The 22,824-nt window shown below is 37.4% G+C and overlaps 2 protein-coding genes across 2 annotated transcripts in view; both read left to right on the forward strand.

Annotated features, from left to right (window-relative positions):
- LOC129567343 (protein Rae1) overlaps nt 1-22,824 on the forward strand; it is a 124,561-nt gene that overhangs the window by 52,776 nt on the left and 48,961 nt on the right. The gene's annotated exons all lie outside the window — the stretch shown is intronic.
- The window catches only part of LOC129567277 (neurogenic locus protein delta), a 60,406-nt gene that overhangs the window by 18,435 nt on the left and 19,147 nt on the right, over nt 1-22,824 (forward strand). Inside the window, exons 2-3 of the mRNA XM_055443950.1 lie at nt 2,698-3,003; nt 10,488-10,551. Coding sequence (XP_055299925.1) covers nt 2,698-3,003; nt 10,488-10,551 — 370 coding nt within the window. The remainder of the gene's footprint in view (nt 1-2,697; nt 3,004-10,487; nt 10,552-22,824) is intronic.

Here is a 22,824-nt window from a genome sequence, read left to right on the forward strand (position 1 = left end):
GAAAACGATGGCCAAAAAAATGCTAAACGAATCAAAACGTTTTCGATCCAAAGACAGAGAAAAAAATCACACACACATAGTGACTCAAGAATAAGTGCACATTGGCTGATTTGGTGACACAACGAATAAAATGACAGAGATAAAACAACAATATGTTCGAAGCAAACCGAAAATGCTGTCTTGAAGCGAATTACGAATAAATTATGGTGAATATGTCAGTTTATCGCGTCTGTTTTTCTCTATAATCTTTAGCGAGATGTGCTGCTTTGCTGATGTTTACATTATTTGATATCCATAGATTTGGACGGTTTTAACAATCGTTATTTATGGGACACACCAACAATGCAGACGGTGTGAGTGTATGTGTGCAAAACCGGACTCCCAACAACGATTAGTATTCAAATGAAGCATACGAAATATGATGAGAATTGAAAATCGGTTTTTTCGTTGGACTACTTGTGCCAGAATGAACATGTTAAAACAAAAAGAAAACGAAACGACGAACCAGAAAAAAAAATCCACAAAATCAGCAAAATGTTTCATAAACGGTCACCACAAATACGGATATCATCGATAAAGAAAAAGTTCCCACACCGTTCTCGATGGCTGGTTATTGTCGTTCTTTTTGCTGCTGCTGCTGCGGCGATCATTTGTTCATTCATTTTCCGCAACAAACCGATCATGATATGACTGCGTTTTTTGTCGAACTTTGTTCGACTTCGCGGCGGCCAAATGTAAACCTTATCGTTGAATTTGTTTAGTTAATGCGATGCTAGAGAGAGAGAGAGAGAGAGAGAGAGAGAGAGAGAGAGAGAGAGATTGAGAGAAAGAGAACCGTTGTACCCATAAATCATGCTTTTTCCCTTTCCGCCGATTGCGCGGAATTCTCAGTTAGACTTCACAACTCGCGAGAAATGAAAGAAAAATTGGTTGTCAGGTTCACATTAATTGAATTGTCGGTATGCAGAAGCACTATGTTTAGCACCATTGTTGATCTTGTGTATGACATTAGCCAAGAGGCAAACTGGAAAAGCAGCAACACATTGCGCCGTGTATAGAATTTGGTTATTCTAAATAAATCTCAGCACCGACATATTTGGTGTGCATGCCAGTACCCTTCATTTGATCAGCCAAGCAGCCACAGTCAGTTATGTCTGAAGCCACTTATTTTATTAGCACCTCAGGCCATCCAAGTCATACAACAACTGAACTGAGTCAATATACAGTGCGCTCGTATGCTCTAAAACGCCACACATGAACTCACAACTAACATTAATTCTCTCTCCCTCTCTCTCTCTCTCGTTCACGCTGTCTAGGCCACAGCAGAAATCAAGCATTGCTGTGCGCGTCACAGCCTCGTTTATTGTTTTACTTCAGTTGCTTCGTTTTCATTCACTTCGCTTCTAAATGTCTAATTGAAAATCAGGAATTACACATTTTACAATAATATTGGAAAATTACATGCTACAACATGCAATTTGTGTATGGTTTTCGGCATCAATTGCAGCCGCTTATTAAATTTTTCTCGTTAGCCACTTAATGGAATCGAACCGATAATAACGAATTGAACTAGCCACAATCATTTTGCACCATTTTTTTCTATCTCATTCCGTATTGTTTTCTCCACAAAACAGCAACAAAATCTCACCGAAAATAATATTCGGCTAGAAAATCGAATGAAGAAAAAAAAACCGCCGAAAAAGTTAATTGACGTAACGCTAGACGAGTTCAATTGATTGGAATTGTATGAAGAGATGTGGTGGTGAAAATGCCGCTTATTTGCTTTCGGCAAAGATCACATCTACTTTAGGAGCTAATTACATTGTTTACAGCTCGTTACCATTATTTATTAATTGTTAACGGATTGTTTTTCGTTTGGTTTTTCTTTCGGATTTCTTTTCTCGGTTTTCGGGCACTTGCCTGTCTTCACTTGTATTTGGGTTTAACTCATTAAGTTTGCTTTTGTTTTCCCTCAATAACGACTCGATTCCAACTCCATGCACAATGATTTTTGAATTGTCTGTATGAAAAATGCATTTGTTTCAGTTCGCTTTTTTTTCCTTCTTCAACTCAATGTAATGAATGAAACATAATTGAATTTGAAGGAAAAAAAAAACGCTATTAAAATCACACATCAAAGCATATTTTCAAAAAAAATAATAATATTCCTTTCAAAACCGTGTAGAATAACTGTAGCGTACATACACATATATAGGAAAAAAAATTCAATACACAATTCACAATTGAATAATTACTTTAGAGAGAAAGAAAGAAAAAAAAGCAAACAAATAAAAACAGAGATACACACGAGAACAAGTACAAAGTGCTCGTTAATATGGCATAGTTTGACGCGAGCGCTCGCGCTGAAAACAATGCATTGTTTGATGCATATTTTTGGCGATTGTTACACAGTAACAAATTAAAAAGAATGCACGAAATTCAAAGAAAATCCAACAAAAACAGCAGCAACAGCGGCAGCAACGACACCAACAAGCAATCAAAAAATATGAAACAATCAACCGTCACTCAACGTTGAAATATTTGTGAAATAATTAACGAAATCGTATGATGATGTAGTGGCAAACAAAAGCCACAAAGCATATCTTTTAGATGTGTTAATTAAATGGAAAATTGTGTTCTAAATTTTGATGTTTTGTCTAACTTCTTTTTTCTGCATTTTTTTGTTTTCTTTCATAGGTGCACGGGTCGGGTTTGTTCGAGCTGCGATTAAAGTACTTTAAAAATGACTATGGAAAGGACAAAGATGGCATATGCTGCAGTGGGAAAACGGATCCAATCACAAATCAATGCATCGGAACGTGCCGAACACGGTTTCGTGTGTGCTTAAAGAATTATCAGGCCAAAATTGATACATCATCACCGTGCACATTTGGCGATGTGGTCACACCGATTTTGGGTGAAAATTCCATGAATCTCACAGCACTCAGCGAAAATCTCAACTTTGTCAATCCGATTCGATTTCCATTTGATTTTGCATGGCCGGTAAGTAACACCAACCATTTTTCATGTGAATCTAAAAATAGTGCGCGCATTCATTATTCTAACGCCGGAAATTAATTCCAAAACACAAACGTACGTCCGAAAGAAAAACGTTGTGTGGAATTAATTTAAAATTTTTTTTCAACAAAAAGCGGACAACATTCATAATCGCCAATAATTCTCGAACATTTAATGTCTTCATTTGCAAGAGATTTGCCCAATTTGTCACTTTTATTTATTGGAACATTTGCATAAGAGCTCCTTCCATCATTCACAACTGATAATCCAAACAACTGCAACAACAACAACGACACATTTCTATCATGGCTTGATCATTATGCGCTCTCATACACACACACTCTCGCGCTCACACGTGAAACTCTTCTAATATGACCGTTAAACGGATTAGTATAGAGGTGCAATGCGATATGCATTGGAGCAAATGGGACAGAGTGAGGTGAAGAGAACGAGAATAAATACGATTGTTTGCTGAGCTGGTACAACGAACAACCAAAACGATAAATATATGACATGAACACAGCGTAGAGGTGAAACCGATGGCATAAACATCTGCTGTTTTTCAGGTTGTTCAAAGAAACAATAATACAGTCGAAAATTCGAAGGGGAAATACGCAACTCTCCGTGTGTGTATTTTTTTCCCTTTTCGTATGCAACATACGCACATGCACTCCATACAACAACAACAACAGTATATCTCTCTCCATCTTTCTCCCGTCAAGAAATCGTTCGTCCGCTCGTTCTTTTTTTTCTTTCTTTTTTTCGGACATTGGCGGTGTGTTCGCGCGCGTATTCAAAATAACAGCGCGCGCATTAAATCGAACAACGGAAATTACACTCAAGGACATTTAAAAGCGGCCGCTTTTAGTCATTTTCGACGTGCCGCAATTTTCCTGCCTTTGATCTTGATCGGCACACAAACGATCCGCTCAATTTACAATTGATTTTGACATCGTGAAACAGACAATTTCCAGCCTCAGCAACAACGAAGCGCACAACAACGACAAAACATAAACGTAACCGTCTTTCACGTAAAATCGTTTTTGAGATGGAGAACTACGCGCAAAAATCGATACCAACGATAAAATAACAATAATTTTTTTTTGTCCAGATCAATTGTTGCGCCGTTAAGTTTTAGTGTGTCGTTGTACTTTTTCGGGGCCCTTCGAATATTTCGGCTTCTTTCAAACATTCCGACACTGTAACTCTTTTGACAATGGCAAAGTGAATTCCCATTTCTTTGCATACGATGAATAGAATTTCTCAAAGGGTTAGAGAAAAAAAGAATGAGATTCCATGGAACCCTTTATTGGCTTGAAAAAAAAACTCGAATATACACTTCATTACCTTACAATCAGAAAGGAAGAAGAGGAAAAAATTATGCGTCAAACAAAGCCGATGACAATGATGAATCAAAATGGACGAAAAGAAGAAAGAAAAAAAACTTGGAAATAAGTGTGTCAGTCATGTCGTTTGTGCAAAGCGCCCCCAACTGTGATAAGTCGTTTCGAGAGACTTCTCGCTTTGGATAGTCACATTTTTTGGCATTCAAACACAACATGCGTGCAAAAATGATACAGACGTAGAGTCCTTCAGTACAGACAAAAAACAAACGAACGAACCAACGCAAGAACAATATGGTGTATGTGCATTGTATGCGCAAAGTCTTTTGTTTCGAGAAAAAAATACGCTTTTCAAAATTGGATAATCTGCAAATGTATCGAAGAATGAGACGATCACAGCAGTTGTAAAAGTACTCTAAAGCACGTTTTTTTCTGTCTCTTCCATTTCGTGGATAACTGAATTGCTGGGAAATGCAGCAAAAAGCCCAGAACAAATTCCACATTTGGTTGATGCAACGGACGAGCATGGCAATCAGTACAAGTTGTATTTCAAAATCAAAGGTCCAATTTAATTCAATTGACAAATGCTGAAATCTCATCGTGTGAGATAGAATCATCCGACAAAAATGTCAGACAACCATATTTCAACGCGCTACTACTATTAGACCCACCGATTCCAAATGGTGATTGATGATGAATATTTGGTTAATTGACTCGAATATTAATTTGAAGTTCGTGGCTTGTAATTCGTCTTTAAATGGCTCAATTAAAATGCTGCATAATTGAAGTGCATGGAGCACACACTCACAAACTCACATCAAACGAGCGCGGTTTCTTGATTGTGACCCATACCGATTAAGTGTGTGTGTGTGTTTGTGTGTGGTTATGTTCTGGATCATTATCGAGTCAACATTTATTTCGTTTGATTGTGTTGCGCGCCGCAACCAAAAACACTGGGAAAATAATACAGTGTTTGGTATGTCTTTTGTCTGCTTTGATCCCGAATCGAAAACGTATTTGTTTTACATCGAATTGACGATAGCGTTCAATCGGTTGAGCAGCAACAGTGTGTGGTATTTATTGTGGGATACAAAAATTCAATCGCTCAATTCGGCAATGAGGCGAACCGTGGCCTCGGTTGGGCAACGTTAGTTTACCATCATCAATACATAATCCACACATTATGACTGTATCATTCATTATCTCGCGCATTTAATTTGGATTCAATATCAAATGTACGGTGCGCGGGAGAGAAAGAAAGACGAACCTCGCATGGACGGAAAGCGTCGAAACATAAAAATCGAATAAACGAACAAACAAACCGATAACAAACATGAATAAAAAAGTAAATGAAATTACACGAAAAAAGAACGAGAATCGAATGAAAAGAGAACAAAATGAGGAATAAGCGAAGAAAAAAGCGAGGCAATTTCAGAAAGAACGAACAATGCTCTCACTCAAACATACACCAATCGCCCGGTGACGATGGAAACAATTTAAATCTTCTCCACACGTACGATAGTTAAAGATCTTCACTTTTCAGCATTCCCTTCGCTTCTTCATCTCCAAGAATTTTGCAGCGATGGAAAGAAAAGAGCGCAACGAAAGAGAAAAAAAAACGAAAACAAAAACCATAAACCGGTTCATTAATTTGACTGCATAAATCGATGTTCGCATAAGGTGCAGCAGTGCAATGTAGATTTCGACTTGCAACTGACCCAGCCGAAATATAGAAGAAGAAGGCATGAACGATCTTTCCCTCTGGTACGGAACCAAGCCAGAGCGCAGACCATTTTCTGTGGTGCTACATTCAGAATGAAATCAGAACCTTCACCAAAAGCCATAACAACCATTGCACATTCTTTTCGGGATTGAACCAAAGATTTTAATATAATGTATACACACACTCACGAAAGATGATCGCACATTCAGACCAATAGTTTTCGGTCAAATATTTCTGTGCTCTTCGTGGTATTTACATTTATGGTATTCGAACGCGAGACACCAGAAGAAGATTTTGAGAAAAATCCATGGAAAAAACCACGAAAGGCGATTATAAGATCGAATTCGGGATTTGTTTTCTTCTTTCATTTCATAAAAAGTAAATAAAAATCAAATGACTGAGAACAGAAAGAAAAGATACTTGAAATTGAAGCCGATGGAAAAAAAGATAAGCAATTAAAAAAAAATTAATGCTTAAATAAAATAAAATGCGGTACACCTTTCGCTTGATTTTCATTCGAAATCTCTTTTTTCTTTTCTCTCTTGAGTTTTTCACCCGTGAAACCTTGGCTCATCGCCCACTTACAATAATTACGATCTAAATCGGACTGATTTCATTGATAACGTCGAGTTATTTATGGAACGAGAAAGAGAGTCAGATCGCTTCATTCAACCGAAAATGGTTTCAAACGAAATGCAAAACCTACCCAAAACAACTTAATTGGAATCGAACCGAAAATATAACAGAACTAAATAATAAACTGGTATTCGGACAAGTCAAAAGAATGCAACTGGCAAGGCGTTAAACAACCCCAAAAGCAAATATTTGCCATCATATCAGTGACATTTATGATGCATTAAACGGAATATGTTGGTGAAAGCGAAAAACGAATCAATTACACACGGCGTGCGCATTCCACGGTGCTTTGTGTGTGCGCCTCCTCATCGAACAGTAACGATGAAGAAGTGTGGTTTTGGAATATTGTAGCGGCTGCAATTCTTTCGGTCGATGCGCATCGAATTTTTGTTTGCCCATCGTTGATTAACCACCTCAATATATATAGTTGATATGCACACTTGAAAACCACAAAATGGGCTCGCACACACACACACACACACACGTTTATTCATTTTTTCCGTCTTCATTTTGTATTTGTTCAATTTTTACTGACTTTATCGAATGTTTAGCGGCGTGTCCGTTACATTGCCAGTTGCTATCGTGCTCTTTATTTATTCCATTTTTTTATCGCTTTTTATTCGTTTCGTCATTGTATTCGGTAATGTTCCATCGCTAGCAATGGGACCGATATTTTTTTCTCTCTGTTGTTCTTTAGGTGATATTATTTGCACTGTTGGCATTTCATTCGATGTCTTGTCATTCTATTTGCTTAGTATCTCTCCGTCGTATACGTATCATTGAATGTAAACGCTGTGCTTGTTGAGTGCATTCGATACGCGCAGTTTTGTGTCACATTCAAGCCGAAGCCATCATCGACGATGTTCTTTTTTTCATTTCTTCGTTATAAAGCAATTAAATACGAACACCACCTTGCCTGTCAACGGTGTCATTGTATTTAGTAAGCATGTTTACTAAATGGTTTCATCGTGGTCACAAAAAAACGGCTTAATCCCATTTATCCATTGATGGTTTTGTGTATGGTTTCCGAATGCACAATGTGGATGACAGGAGAGAAAATATGTTTTTGGCTAAATGTTTGAAATCACGGTTCGCTAAAAAAAAACACGGCCGAGAAAATACCGTAAAATCACAGCCAAACTGAAACAGTCTTCAAAAATCGATAAACCATATTAACGATCATTCTGTGCTTCGTTCCGTTCTTTGATTTTTCAGCGAGGGGTCTTCACAACATTCTTTTTCTCTCTCTCTTATTTATTTATACCTATAGACAGTCGCTTCTCGTTTACATATTAATAGCAAACACATGCATATAATTTAAAACGTAACGCCAAAACGCGCTCTTCTTGTCTTCGCCGAAGCTTAAACGTTTTGTCGATCGAATCGACAGAGGAAGTGATTCAGACTCATTCATTATTTCGCCATTCATTCAGCCATTACCGATATCAATGACACATTTCACCGTCCGTTAGAATCTAAAGAAGTTTTGTCTCTCCCTCTCTCTGAGTATGGAAAAAAAGGTCAGGAGTTCGGTTTAATTTGAATATGCAAAAGAAATGGCATTTTAATATACCAAAATGGTGCGCTTTAATCTTTGCCGTTAGCTCCAAACTAAATTCTTTTTATAAATTCCAGTTTTGTGTCCGAATCGAACAATTGCCGCCTGATTTATGCGTTGAGCATCAGCTCTTCTGCTTGTTTGCCTATGCGCCATATGGGAAATGACTTGAACGAGAACAGTCAATCCACTTTTTTTTTGTTCATGTATGGCAGAGAAGCAACGTCAATACGATTTTGCTTTTCAATTTATGATATTTCACAGTTGTTTACTCAACGTCTGAAATCATTTCAAAGTCGAAACAAAAAAAAGAGTGTTTCGACATTGTTTATGGAATTTCACGAGCCTGTATAAACATAGACACATTGTTAACGCGATTGGACATCATTAAAATAAAAACTGAACTCCTTTTGAACGAATTGCTCTCAGTCTCGTGCTCGCATTGTTCTTTATGATTCAAACCAACAATTTTTCATTTGTTTCCATCTGTTTTCGCTGTTCGGTCGTAATGGAATGAAAACTGCACCAATTTTCCAATTTGTCTGAAAACAAAACAGAAAAAACACATTCACTCCACTCAATTTAAAGTCAATTTCGTTGTTTCTTTTGTTATTAAAATGTTATCCAATTATACGGTTGTTTTTTTTTCTTTTTGTTTTCGATTGCGAACGGTGTTCGGAGTGTTGATCGTGACATTTGGTCCAATGCTTTTCATTTTCATGTTGTTCTTCGTTCATTTTTTTGATCGATTATCTAAATAGATTGCACGCGTTATACACTCACACTCTTTACACAGTGAAGACACCGTGTGCCAGTTGACCGTGATCATTGATCAATCATATGTTTTGAAATGTAATTGTCTTGAAGCTTGACCGGCCGTCGTTCATTCGTTTAAATCTAAATCATCTCCCATCGGACGTGTGTCTATTCAACGCATGGCAAAATGGAAACGAACGAACAAACATCCAATTAAATCGATTGTTATGAGCAATTTACAAAAGCCTAAACTCTTGTGCATTTTCTCGAATTACAAAGAAAATCATCCATTGTTTAAAGAGAAAACAAAAGCCAAATAGTAATAAGCAATTAATTAATTAAACGCAAACATTTTTTTCTTCGGTTTTTGGCATGAATCAAACATTACACGTTCACAAATGGATTTCAGTACAACGTTTTCAAATTAAAAATAGATAAAAACCGAAAATAAAAAGTTGAATGAGCCCACCCACACAACTGGTAGAGAACAAAAGATTATATCCGATGAATTGTCTACTCTCACCCGTTATTACCGTTCACGTTTCGACCGAAAGTTACACACGCAGCAAAAAATAGCACTAAACATTTCGGGAATTCGAGAATGCACCGAAAAAATGTGTATGTTTATCATTAGGGTAAACATATGCGTGCATTTAGCGTTAAGGCGAAAACAGCATGGGCACCAGGCCTCATATTCGTGCCATACTTAACGGATATCGTCACTCAATGCGAGAGCACATTTAAATCGTCAACCGATTTTGTTGTTGTTATTTTTGAACTACAGCAAAACAAAAAACAAGTCATCATCGTCTTCACCATTTAACTTGACAATAAATCTTTGCGTTAACTACAGTCTCCTTTAGCGAAAGAAATATGCTTCGTTGTGTGTGTATTGCCTTTGATTTCCTTTCATTCGTGCGCACAACAAATTACAGTCGTGCCGGAAAATCGAACTCATCGGTTGCAACACACAGAGAACATTTGTGATGAACGTGGTGAAAAAAGGATAAGACGAAAATTCGTGTCTCAGCAATTCCGGCGGTATTCATTTAGTTGGTTTTTTTTTTGTCTTTATCCATTACAAATCGAGTATTTATTACTGCTATTTGCTTTCAACTACACCGAAATTTCTCCGTTCAGGCACTCGACGTCGACGATGGCAACAACGAAACCGAAAAAAAACAAATTGATAAAATAGTCACGTATAGGGAAGCGAAGACGACGAGGAATAAAAAGTCTACACTCCCCTGTTAATTGTCGATTGTTTACCTGCCTTTTTTTTGTTATCAACTGTCTCTTCGGCATGAATTGCACATGCAAGAGCCACTCCGTCGTAATCCTATCGAAAATTGACTTGCAACTCTAATCGTTTACAGCGTAACCTCATTAGAAGTTTGTTTTTTAAGTTATATTGAATATAAATTGTTTCCTTTTTTTCTCTCTCTACTCGCAGGGTACATTCACATTGGTAGTTGAAGCCTGGCACGACGTAAACCAAACAACCTCACGATCGACGGGTAAGTTTTTGTCAATAATTCCATGGTTTGAATAGATTTAGGGAGGTTTTTTTTTCGCGTTATCGAGAAATAACTGAAGTCATTGAACTGTGGAATTTTATCCGGCTCAAGGATGGAATTTGCAAGTAGTGCTTGGATGGTCATTATAAGTCTTTTTATTGACAGCGTCTGTAAATCGCTTAATTTGAGCTGCTGAAAGAAAAAAAATACCGGAAAATTAAGAACTTCATTGCGAATGAAAGGAACCTATTCATCACGCCCCGGAAATATGCACAAAGATGCGACAAAAAATCACGGAGAAAATTTCGTCTGAACAACCCTTGAACGAGGAGAAAAAAAGAGAGAAGAAGTTCAAGTGAACAATGGTTCGAAGTGTATTCGGAATTTATCGAAATTGCACTGAGTTTCAATGCAGCGGAAGAAGGCGAACGAACAAAGAAATATGATATCGAAATTTATAATCATCGTAGACTAAACGTCGATTGCGAGTAGAAAAACCGTAAATTTATTACGAAAATAAGATCATTTTGTAACATAAACGATGTTATAATGAAGGTTCATATTCAATCGGGCTTGCGACGGTTATGCAAGCAAAAGAACAGAATAACAAAAAAAACTGAACACATACACACATCCTAAGAACGACATGCTTTATGCTTCACATTATGCTATGAAACAAAAGATGGAAGGAAATGAAGAAGCGCATCCATAAAAAATTTAATGTGCGCTTATTCCAGCTCATCGGATAATTTATTGGTTCGCAAAGTCTGGATCATTTTTTTGTGTGTATGTATTGCTGGTTGAAACATAGAGATCCCCAATCGAAGCGCACATGATGATGGTGCAGCCGTTTATTATGTAAATCTGCTTAAAATATCATTCATCTGATACCGGTATCGGACGAACATTAGACGAACCGAAAATTACGAATGTAACACGGAGAAAGATGTCTTGTGGAATGAAAATAAGTCGAACGACTTCATTTGGCGCAGTTAATTTAAAAGAGTTAGAGAAGAAATAGGTTTTGTCTTTCATCTACTAATTTTGTTAAGGTGGATCAAATTGTGCAAATTAACCAAACCAAACAAAACCAAACCGATCGTAATGATATTTCAAACGAACTTAAGACATTCACCGACCACAAACTCGATCCGGTTTCGTGCAAATGCGAAAGAAATTGAACACATTTTCTAAGTTCACTGTATCAACGAGTCCAACACCGAGAATATATACACTCAGAAATAGTAGTTGGTCGTGTTATTTTCTTTTTTCAAAGATTTATCAAGAAACACAAAAGAAGAGCGCAAATATGGTAAAAAAAATCGAAGAACGCAACGTATTCAATGTGTAGAATGAAACGTGCTATAGGCATGCAACCCTCTTCAATTCACTGTTCCATTGTTGTTTCGCTTCAGTTATTGTTATGGTATATGGTTCAAACACACATACACATACATACACACACGTCATGCACATCTTGTTCTTGAATCAACCGAGAGAGAAGACAACGTCCAAGTAAAGCTATAAGTAAAATCCGAAGGAAGCAAATGATTCTATAGTCAAAGTAGACTCGGAACTCTCGCATTGTGATACGTCACGCGTTCGTGCACGATGCAAGAAAATGAAAAAGAAGAAGAAGCGCACAACGACATTGATGACAACCGCATATAAGAAAAGAATGAAGAATGAAAAAACAACAACAACAACAACGAAGCGAACAAAAAGCCAGCACATAAAGTTCTGTCTGCTACCGTATCATGCTGCATAAATATAACAACACATCCGATTCAATTGCTCGCTTCGGTTGTTCCAATTCAATTCATACGCACCACCAAATGCACACACACACACTCCAGCAAAACACATTCTTTGCAGCATTTAATGTGCATTTTTATTCGTCGTCGAATGCTTAAATTTATACAGAAAACGGACGCAACAACAACAAAACATACAAAACGAACCATTTTTTTCTTCATCAAATGTTTTGCCTTTAAACAAGACGAATTTTTGCTCAATATCTTCAAGTTCCATAAGAAATTCGGAAAATTTCCGGTGCGATGTCAAAAACCGGCCGCCAACAAATTGAAATCAACGATATTAAGCATTTTGAATGAAGACTACTTAGTGTCGACTCAGTGTATAAGTCTTTCATCATAAGCTTACTTTACTGTCTAATTTTATGCCATCCCATTGATCATCACTGCATCGACGGTTAGAATATCTCATTTCTTAAAACGTGTTTGATAATCTAAACTCAAAAACATAAAGCGACCGAGAGAAATGAAAACCAAATTCAAATTACATAATTTGATAAATATGTTTGTACTTGTGAGCCACAGGCACGATCCCTGAAAATGAAGAGAAAAAAAACTCTTTCACAAGTAGCTGACTTCCGGTGAACGGGAATTCAATTACACACTGGATGGTGTGTATGAGTGAGTGTGTTTGTCTTGTGCCATTGTTTCATCGCCTCTCTTGTTCGAGAGCATTTAGCACAGCCATAGCGATAGGAGGTGTAGAGCGTCGATGGCGGCCATTGTTTCGAGTAAAAAAAAATGAATGCTCAAAATTGACGTTTGTTTGTAATGAAGAACATTTTGGATGGCTGTAGAAAATTAGCTAATCACTTGTAAGCAAGCCAAACTTCCATTGTGCTGTCTGATTAGATGAGACAAATCTTGATTAAAGTGTAATTACCGTGTGTTGTACGCCACATGTTTATGTAAAGCGAAGCCAATTTTCAAACTTGTCAAGCGCACATAGATCTGATCATATTGACTGCCATTTGGGAGTCTGTGATTCAATTTCAACAAGTAACAAACATATCAAGATAAAAAAATAACCATCGTCAGCTCTTAATGAGAACACACACACTCGCTCGCAAGTGTAATTAAAAATTAATTTCCCGAAAACAAAACAGAAGAGGGCGAAAAAAAATAATTGAAAGGTGTTTGCCACTTTAAGAACACTTCTGAACCACCATGCACATTGAATTCGCCATCAAATTGAGTGTATCGAACAGCGCACGCGTGTGCGTGTGTGTGTGTGAGTGCTGTGTATATATTGTGAAATGCCAATGATGATCAATTTGTGCAAACGAAGCAAACACCATAGCCATTGAGAAAACTTTCAAATGAGCATGCAGCACACACAGTGCACACGCTCCAATGGCCATGCAGTGGCATTATTACGAGAACTATATCAACAGGCTATTCATGTTTGCTTTCCTCGAACGAACAAAATAAAATCGTAATCATTATTTGTGTGCGAGGTTCATAATTTTTTTTTTGGATTCTTGTTTCTTTTCTCTTTCTGTTTGTTTCACCTTTCTAGTGGTTGTTTTTTTCTTCGTTTGCGGCCAATATAAAACTTGTTTCTTTTTTTTGCAAACTGAATGACTGATGTTATCAAATGCGTTTTCATTCGTTTCGATTGATTCAATTAATTCACGAACGAAGTAGCGAGGCAAAAAAAAAAGAACAGCAACAACAACAGCAGCGATGCAAACACCAAACTTGCGAAATCTTTCCACAAACCATCGAATATATCCAAATCAGAATTGGGAAGCGGTGTTCGTGCGTGCAGAGAGCTGAGTTTCGTTGAGTTGAGTTGGTGCGCGTCAGTGCGGATATTATTAAAATTAATAATGATGATGAAACTTTGATCATTATGCGATCACCAGCCGCTTCAACCTTATTTGAAAACGGCCAAATACACCGTACAACTCGCACTCGACGAAATTCGTTCACACACACACACACACACAAACCATTTTTAATTTATTAAATAACATGGAATTTTTCGCAGCTTGTATTTTTATCGAACAAGTGCAAGTGCCTTCAAAGTCTACTGATTTTTTATATGGTCATTGCACAAGATGTGATCGAATTTTATTACGGTACATACGGTTGGCAAAATATGGCCCCAAAAAAAAAATTGAGAAAGGAGTAACAAAAAGAAAGAACCGATTCTATGATGCACATCAGAAGGAAAAAAATTGTCTTGTTGGTAGGCCAAAAAGGAGATTTTACCATGATAAAAAAAAATCCAGTACATCACATTTCATACGAGATGGTTGACGAAGATGAACCAAACGAAAAAAAATCTCCGCTTATCCTCATTAAGCGCAAAAGAGAGGCTCATTAAAATCTCTTTGGGTTTAATTGACTTGATAATTGATTAACTTCATTCGACTTGACAAAAGTGTTGCTTCCTTTTATATCAACGAAGCGAAAATTTGCGTTCCAATTCACATAATGTTCAAGATTCGTTAAGGAATTTTAATTACATACTTAAATATTTGTTTCGTCCAATTTAATCTTTCTTTTTACGATGCTATCGCTCGCAAATAACGACCGAACGCACTATCATTTTTGAATGCAAAATTGCCTGATTCCAGTTCAAATTGTGTGTGTACAATATGATTAGTTGAAACAGAATGGAAAATACGAAACAAAACCAAAATATTAATGATTCCAAGTGATATTCTCACCTTTAGCACATCGACATTACTTTTCATTTCATTTCACCTCCTCTTACCAGATCTCATTTCTTTCTTTTCTCGTGTGTGTGTGTGTGTGTGTGTTTTCGGCTTTGGATTATCTCTTGCTCGTCTTTGCATTTCCAAAGCCACGCTGAAAATACTTTACTTCAATTTTCAGTACGTGTTGCTTACATATATTTTCTTTTCGTTTTAGTTTTTTTTTCTTAATTTTTTTTTTTCGTTTCTGTTGTATTTTTTTCGCATAGTGAGTGCCGATTATCTTTTAGTTCAAAAGGAAACATTAATTATATCGCTTTTTTTCGTGTTCGTCGTGCGCAACAGAACAAAAAAATACACGTATTCATTCAATACACACATATTAAATTCATTACGATCTGTTTTAACGGCAACAACGGAGCTATAATGCACTCACGAAACTCTGACAACTCAAGTCAGAGGGAGAAAGAGGAAAAGAGAAATCGGGAAGAACGCCAGAAGATGGCGAAAAAACACAGCACAGCACAGCATAATGAAAAAAAAAAGTTCATGGTGAAACAGTGCATTTGGTGTATTTGTGTGTGTGCTTTATTTCGGCATTACTTTTGCACGATGATGATGAAAGAGACACACTGCACATCACACGCAACGACAAACACACACACACTGAAGACGAAAACAACCGAAACACACAGCGAGAAACCAAAGTGAAACAAAACAAAAAATGATTATGAACGACGTCAGTGCATTAAATACAATTTCGTAAACTGAATATTGCATACATTAAAAATACTGGGCAATGTTCTTTCCAATCAGCACCAGCATTGGATCGAAGATGACGGTGGGCCTCGTAACTTGCATCTTACCAAACATACAGACACTGCTTGAAATAGCCCATTGTTGTTGTGGCAAAACATTATCCATTTCAACAATTGTCCATTAAATATTCTTAGTTACATTGAAGAGGATGATTTTTCTGTGGCGATGAAGTGAGACGGAGCAAGCGAGAGAGAGAGAGGTACAAACCGAAAAAAACTGAATCTTTTCATGATGAAACAATGAATGAATCCATTTTTGGAACATTTCAAAATTGCACCGGCTACCGTAAGACTTATTATTAGTTGAATCAACGATGTAGCAAGTTATGCATGCATTTGCCTGTCGGCTGTTGTTGCCATTTGAATGCGTCACCGATTTTTCTCTCGGGGGAACCTCTTCATTTACCTAGCGCAATGTTGCTGAGAAAATTTCTTTCGATGATTAATATCAAAGGAATACAGACGGCAAAGATAAGATTGTGATTCGATTAAGTTTTTCGTTTGCTGATTCACATGGTCTACAGATAAAAATCTAACCCTTTTTTATGATGATCGACGCTCGGTTTTAAGAATGCAAAAAAGGGAAAATGAAAATTGAGTTAAATTTGAATTTGATGAGAAATTCCAATCTATCGACCAAACGCTGGCTCAGGATATCCGAGTATTCTAAAGCCTTGGCACAGACATAACCGACAAAAAACCGAAGCACATAAAAAAAGCAATCAGTGGCGAAAATCCGGCCAAAGCAAGCGGAGAAAATCGAATATTGCACCATTCGCGTATAGAAAAAAAAGGAAATATAATTCGCAAAATAAATGCAAAAATCACGCAACTATTCATTAAAAAAAACCAAATAATTCAACCTTTCTGATTTGTTTTTGCCTTTGTTTTGTGTTTTGCGCTCGTTTCCCTTTTTTTCCGTTCCTCGCCAATTCTAATCCATTCAGTGTGTGTACGGGTTTTTTCTCTCTTTCGTTAAACGAAATTAAACGTTTCCACTTAACTTTAGTACCTTGGCGATGTAGTGTGCTGCCCTTTTTTCGTGCTGGTTTCTTAAGCATGTTCCATCCGATCTATGGCTTTGGCCTCTATCTCGTGTTGATTATCTTGGTGCTTGGACTGTTGGTGTGTGTGTGTCTTTTTTCTCTCTGTCCGTTCATCATCCATTCGCTGTATCTATCTTCATTTTTCATTTGCGCTGATGCGATCGTTTCGAGTGCGGTTGCGCAGTTGTTCGGTACCTTTTTTCCGCCCGTTCATGATTGCAAATCAGTACATGTACGCAGATTTTATTAAATCCTTTTTAACTGTTTGGACATAGCCACCGGCCATATTCAGAGTACGTCGATTGTTTATTCTCTTCGTTCGTCTAGTGTTTTTTTTCTCCTCTTCATCTCTTCACATTTCGGTAATGTGTTTATATTAAAGTTGTTGTTTTTTCATATTATTGTGTGTATTTCTTGACTGCATGCCTTCGTCTGTTTTTTTGCTCTAGCTGTATTAAAAATTGTTAATGAATGACGCGAACAAATGCATCAAACTTGACTCAAGGAGAGAAATATTTCACATGTTCTGGTCTTTAGTGACCGCGGCGTTTGTGTCTCGGTTCCAGTGTTTTTCGTGTGGTTTTTCTGCATATTTCATTTCGATTCGATTGTGGCAATCGGATGTTGGGCACTTTTCTTCTCCCTCCATCGCTCACTCACTCACTCACTCACTCACTCACCGGTATTACATTTAAAGATTTCGCCATTTGGGTTTCGCGTGAAAACGCATATTGCATTCATGATGAACTTCTGGAAGGAATATAGTGTGGTTTTTTGTGATTGCTGCTGCTGCTGCTGCTGCTTTTTTGCTCGTTTCACTCTTCAACTGCATGAATAACCGTTTTGCGCTCCGATAAACAAGCCTTATGCGAGGTGCAGGTGTTTTTTTTTCACTTTTTTGGTACTTTGTTTTTCGCTTGTGATTCGTTAAAATGGTCGACTGAGCGTGAGGAAGAAGAGAAAGGCTTATATCATCAGCCAACAATACTCGCGATTTTTTGATGAAATAAATTTACGAGATATTCTTTCCGCGTGGCTCTTGCCTTTTATTTTTATTCATTCCATTCCTTTTCTTTCTCTTGCACTCGTTCTGATCACGGAATGAATGCCGTTTGCTATTTTGCGTGCTCCACTTTGTGTATTTATGTATCCATTCATGAAAATGTGCAGACAACCGACTAGGCAAAATGTGTGTGTCTCTCGCTCTCTGAGGAAACATTTGCTCGCTGTCTCTGGGTGTGTACAAAAAGGATTTTCACTTAATTCCGCTGTATGCCTGGATTGTGGCCCGTTTCTCATTCGTTATGTGTTTCCATTTTTTTTTCCTCGCACTCTCGCTCGTCTTTCGATTGCGTGGCATTCAATTTGATTGCGATACGTCTGGCTTTCCTTTGAAATGGCTGATGTCATTTTGTCACTTGAGATAAAAATTACACTGCCGCGCTCTAAAAATACATACAGCAGACAAGCGCGTCACGATCAAGCGAATTGAAATGTTCTTTGTTTTATTTCGTTTTGGTGCTTGAACGAAGGGGAAAAAGAAGAATAAGAATAAAACAACGACAAAAGATGAGGTCGCATCATGTCACGCATGCAACAAATATACGCATGTCCTTAACAACCAAATGTTTCACAAATTCGAAAATAGCTGAAAGCGGCAAATTCACATGTACAAATATGCAAATTTCTATAAAGCAAAGCGATGCACACACACGGAGAGAGAGAGAGAGAGAGATAGAGAGAGAGAGAGATAGAGAGAGAGAGACGTAAAACAAACGACAAGTGCACATGTCACTTAATTTTCTCGTTAGAACAACCACGCGGCTCTTTTTGTAATTTCGCGATCCACACAAAACGATACGCCGAATGCAAATAAACCAAGAAAAAGTGCGCCAAAGACAACAGCAACAGCAGCGAGTCGTAATCAATCAATTGGGTCTTCGTGCAACTGATTAATTAAAAAAATAAAAAATAAATGAATGTTATCGAAGCGAAAATCAGGAAACACTGCCATGGAGCCGTTTCAATGGTAAGCCTAAAACATTGAAAATATTTCAATCATTCGATTCGCATTTGAAGATGGCACAATAACTCTTTTTTCTCCATTTTGGTTGGTGTGTTCCATTCGGGTCGATTTATTGAAACGCAACTACGAAATCAGTTGAATTGGTAGCGATGGATACGAAAATGGAGAGAATTGTAATGAGCAACAACAGCAGCCAAAAGATTATCAAGAACATTAAAAAATAACCACGAAAACGCCGGTGACGACAGCGCGAGCAACCACATGTCTCTGCTGGCAGATGTTTAGCATTAGGTTGGTAATGTAATTGAACGAGCGCAAAAATCAACAACTATAAAAATGAGAATGAACGAAACGCACACACAGTGCAGAAACAACAACAACAACGCATTAGCGCGAAATGTGGAAACGCATACGGTTGCAAATGCTGGGCGATCGGTTGATCGCTCCACCGTTTCGGCTGTGTCTTGTTTATCGTGAATGTTCGATATTCCATATTTGCAACGAACAAAAAAACTCTCTCTCACACACACACATATGGATGATATACTAGAGTCGAATCAAGTACGCAGCTTGGCCACACGAGCCGTGTACCATAAAATTATATATCTGCGCGATTCATCGAAATCGACCCATCGATTCATACATAAATTTACTAAACTCCCCGAAAATGAAAAAAAATTCAGAACTTTTATGCTGTGAGTGATTCGATAATTATCTATTTTGAGCAATGAAATGCTCTACAAAGCTCTTGAAATTGTGTTGCCTGTTTATTGCCCAAACACAATCGATTAGCATATTAAACGAATTCATAGGACAAATGCACACGCGTGTATGCATTGAAAATCGACAAAGAAGGGAAGTGACTGACTGACTGACTACTTCGTGACTTTATGAACGTTACCAAACATGTTAATGTATGCAAATGCTTTTTTTGTCATATATTGTATTTCTTATTAGGAACCAGGCAAAAAATAACACATCCAACGACGATGAACAAAAAAAAAGATGAACAATTAAGTCGTGCGTGCAGAACTGTTGTTTTGCGCATAAAAACACACACACACATGAAAAATCTTCCACCTTGACCAATTTATATCGTTTTTACTTCACCGCGTTCGAATGCTCTCTTAATCGAATGCGCAGCCGAAAATAAAGGAAGACTTTATTCGAGGCATTTGTCATTTGTTCTGATGTCGAGCGAAACAAAATGCCCACACTATTTTGCATTGACACATTTCCCCTAGGATCTCGTCAAGCAAATGACGATTGCACAAAAATCTACAATCTGATCCCTTGTACTTGTTATCATCATTCACATGTGCATGACAAGGTACACGAGCACATGTCCGAATGATGAACATTGAGCGAAGCCGTAGCGCGCATCGCAACGCAACAAATGAACGAAGAAAAAAAAACACACACACACACACTGTTCCATAACAGCAGATGATTTTCGTCACATTGGCATTGGGCACACAGAGTGTTTATCCAAATGATTTTCCTATCTTTCACTCGATGAGCCGATTTCCAAAATTAAAGCTGCGCCACAAATGCAAACTTCACAAAAATATATCCGAAACGAAATGGGAACATCTGCACAGGCCACCGTCGTATAGACAATGTATGGCTTTGCACCATGGATGCAACGAACGAGCGTCTGCGGATCGGATCGATCGATTTGGATTGTTTGACGCCGCAACAGCGCGTTTGATCGTACCAATGCGATACGAATTCGAAACAGATTTTCCAAATCTGTGTAAATGACTTTGGGCTTCTTATCTTTTCGAAACGGTCTCTGGCTGTGATTACACAGATATACAGAGACGCATTTCTTTTTCTATTTTTTTCCCATTTCCAACTGTTGCATAGTTTCTTTTTGTCTCACTCTCTCAGGATGAACACAGGTAGATTTTCTCTTGTCCGAAGGTTATTTTACCTATCCACAGTGATTCGGACTAATCTAGAATATGTTTTGCCATTCAATCTGTTGTTGCTGTGATTGTTGATTTATACTTTTACATCTTGGATCACAGCGAATGTCAATCATTTGTGCAACATATGCGCGAACAGATGAGCACACAATGCAAAAACATAACTTATAAATAACATCCCACAACATTATTCGCATTCATTTGTTGAACGCTGTCTCTTCCGAAAATATGAAATATTCATCCTGATCGAGACCGTCCTCTCTCTCTCTCTCTCTACCAAAATGTGATGTGATGAAGTAAAATGCCACTAAATGATTAAATACACATTCTGATGATGCTTCCTTTAATTAGTTATAAAATATCTCTGAAATGATGCAATAAATCATGTTCGTTGGGACTTCTAAGACTTTTATTGTCATCGTAAAATATGTCCCTGAGAAATATTTCAAATGTAAACAATTTTATTATATGCTGGGATACTCCGTACGCTGTGCTGTGTATTATTGTCATTGGTTAAGCCATATAAATGAATTCGTACGAGCAGTTTGAGGATTTTGAAGAATGCTTTCATGCATCGAAAAGCAATTCTTCAGGATTTTTTCTCGTTCCTTCGTTCGCCGGTTTTTATGCTCCTCAAAGACTTCTTTTTGTGTTTGTGTGAAATTCGGATAATAAAGGAGTTGAAGCGCAGCAAAAAAAGGAGACAGATATCCTATTATATATCCAACGCATTATTCCGAACTAGTAGATTCTAGACAAAAGCTATATTTGTTCGCCTACTATGCTTCTATGATAAAAAAAAACCTCCATTGATTTTGTTCACATTCGATCTTCTCTTTTTCTGGATTTGTGTGTGTGTGTATTGGAACACAAATAATAGTCCAAAAAAGAAAGAACATATTCCAAGGCATTAAGCGAAAACATCTGCTTCTCTTTGTGTATATACACACACACGAACGCACTAATGATAGTTCTGCTGATACAGTCGCCTTTATCAGCACACAGACACATACATACACACACATACGAGCGCATGGTTCGCTGCGTGCATAATGTCAAATCAATCGAATTCCAAGAGTATGACCATTAATGCAAATGATCAACATTTCTTCGCATTAGCACTCAATCAATAAACCGAAAACTACATGCCATGGTGTTACTTTTCACAAAATCCACAAATTTCCAATGCTTTACGACCCAATCATGTGTGCGATGTTCTGCACACCCATGGCAATGGCAACAAGGGGAAAAGGTTTTTCCATTGAATAAAATTTGCGACACAAAAATTGCCATTCGATCTCCATGGCCGATCATTATGTTGTAATACGAATGAATTTTACATGCAAATTCACATGTATAACGGTCGGCGGCTCTGCAACAATGTACAATTGTCCCCGGCGAGGATATTTGTATGACTACTGTTGTTCTTTTGTCATTTCCATCTGAAGCTAAAGCTGAATGAATGGTGACTGCTAAATTTTCATCTATTTAATCTTTATTTATGACATGCAATGTTTACTTTGTATTGTTGTCGATTGGTTCTGCGTGATAAATTCAACGAGACAAAATTATTAAGTTGCTTTTTCAACTGACTTGAGGGGGGAGAATTTCTTGTACATAACGAATTCATCATAATGATTGTAGTTGTTATTGTGCAATCGCTAGCAACAACAGCAACGAAAGAAGAAAACAAAACATGTAGATTTTCATGAAAATCGTCTTTATGACAGCGAGAGAGAGAGAGAGACTCGGCTTATTGACATCAATAAACAAATATAAAAAGAAGCTAAGCCACAGCAAAAACTTCCCTCAATCGAAGTCTATAAAATCGCTTGTTCGGTAACATTATTTCCTTTCAAAAGTAATATAAAATCCATTTGCTTTGCCAAAAAAAAATCAAATTTGATCAAACATTATATCAATTGAGAATGAAAATAAGGAGCAAAATAAAGCGCGCAACATCGAAATAATG

This window comes from Sitodiplosis mosellana, unplaced genomic scaffold (genome assembly GCF_009176505.1).
Source record: "Sitodiplosis mosellana isolate CC-2019 unplaced genomic scaffold, AAFC_SMos_1.0 Smas_scaffold_1, whole genome shotgun sequence".
Lineage (NCBI taxonomy): Eukaryota > Metazoa > Arthropoda > Insecta > Diptera > Cecidomyiidae > Sitodiplosis > Sitodiplosis mosellana.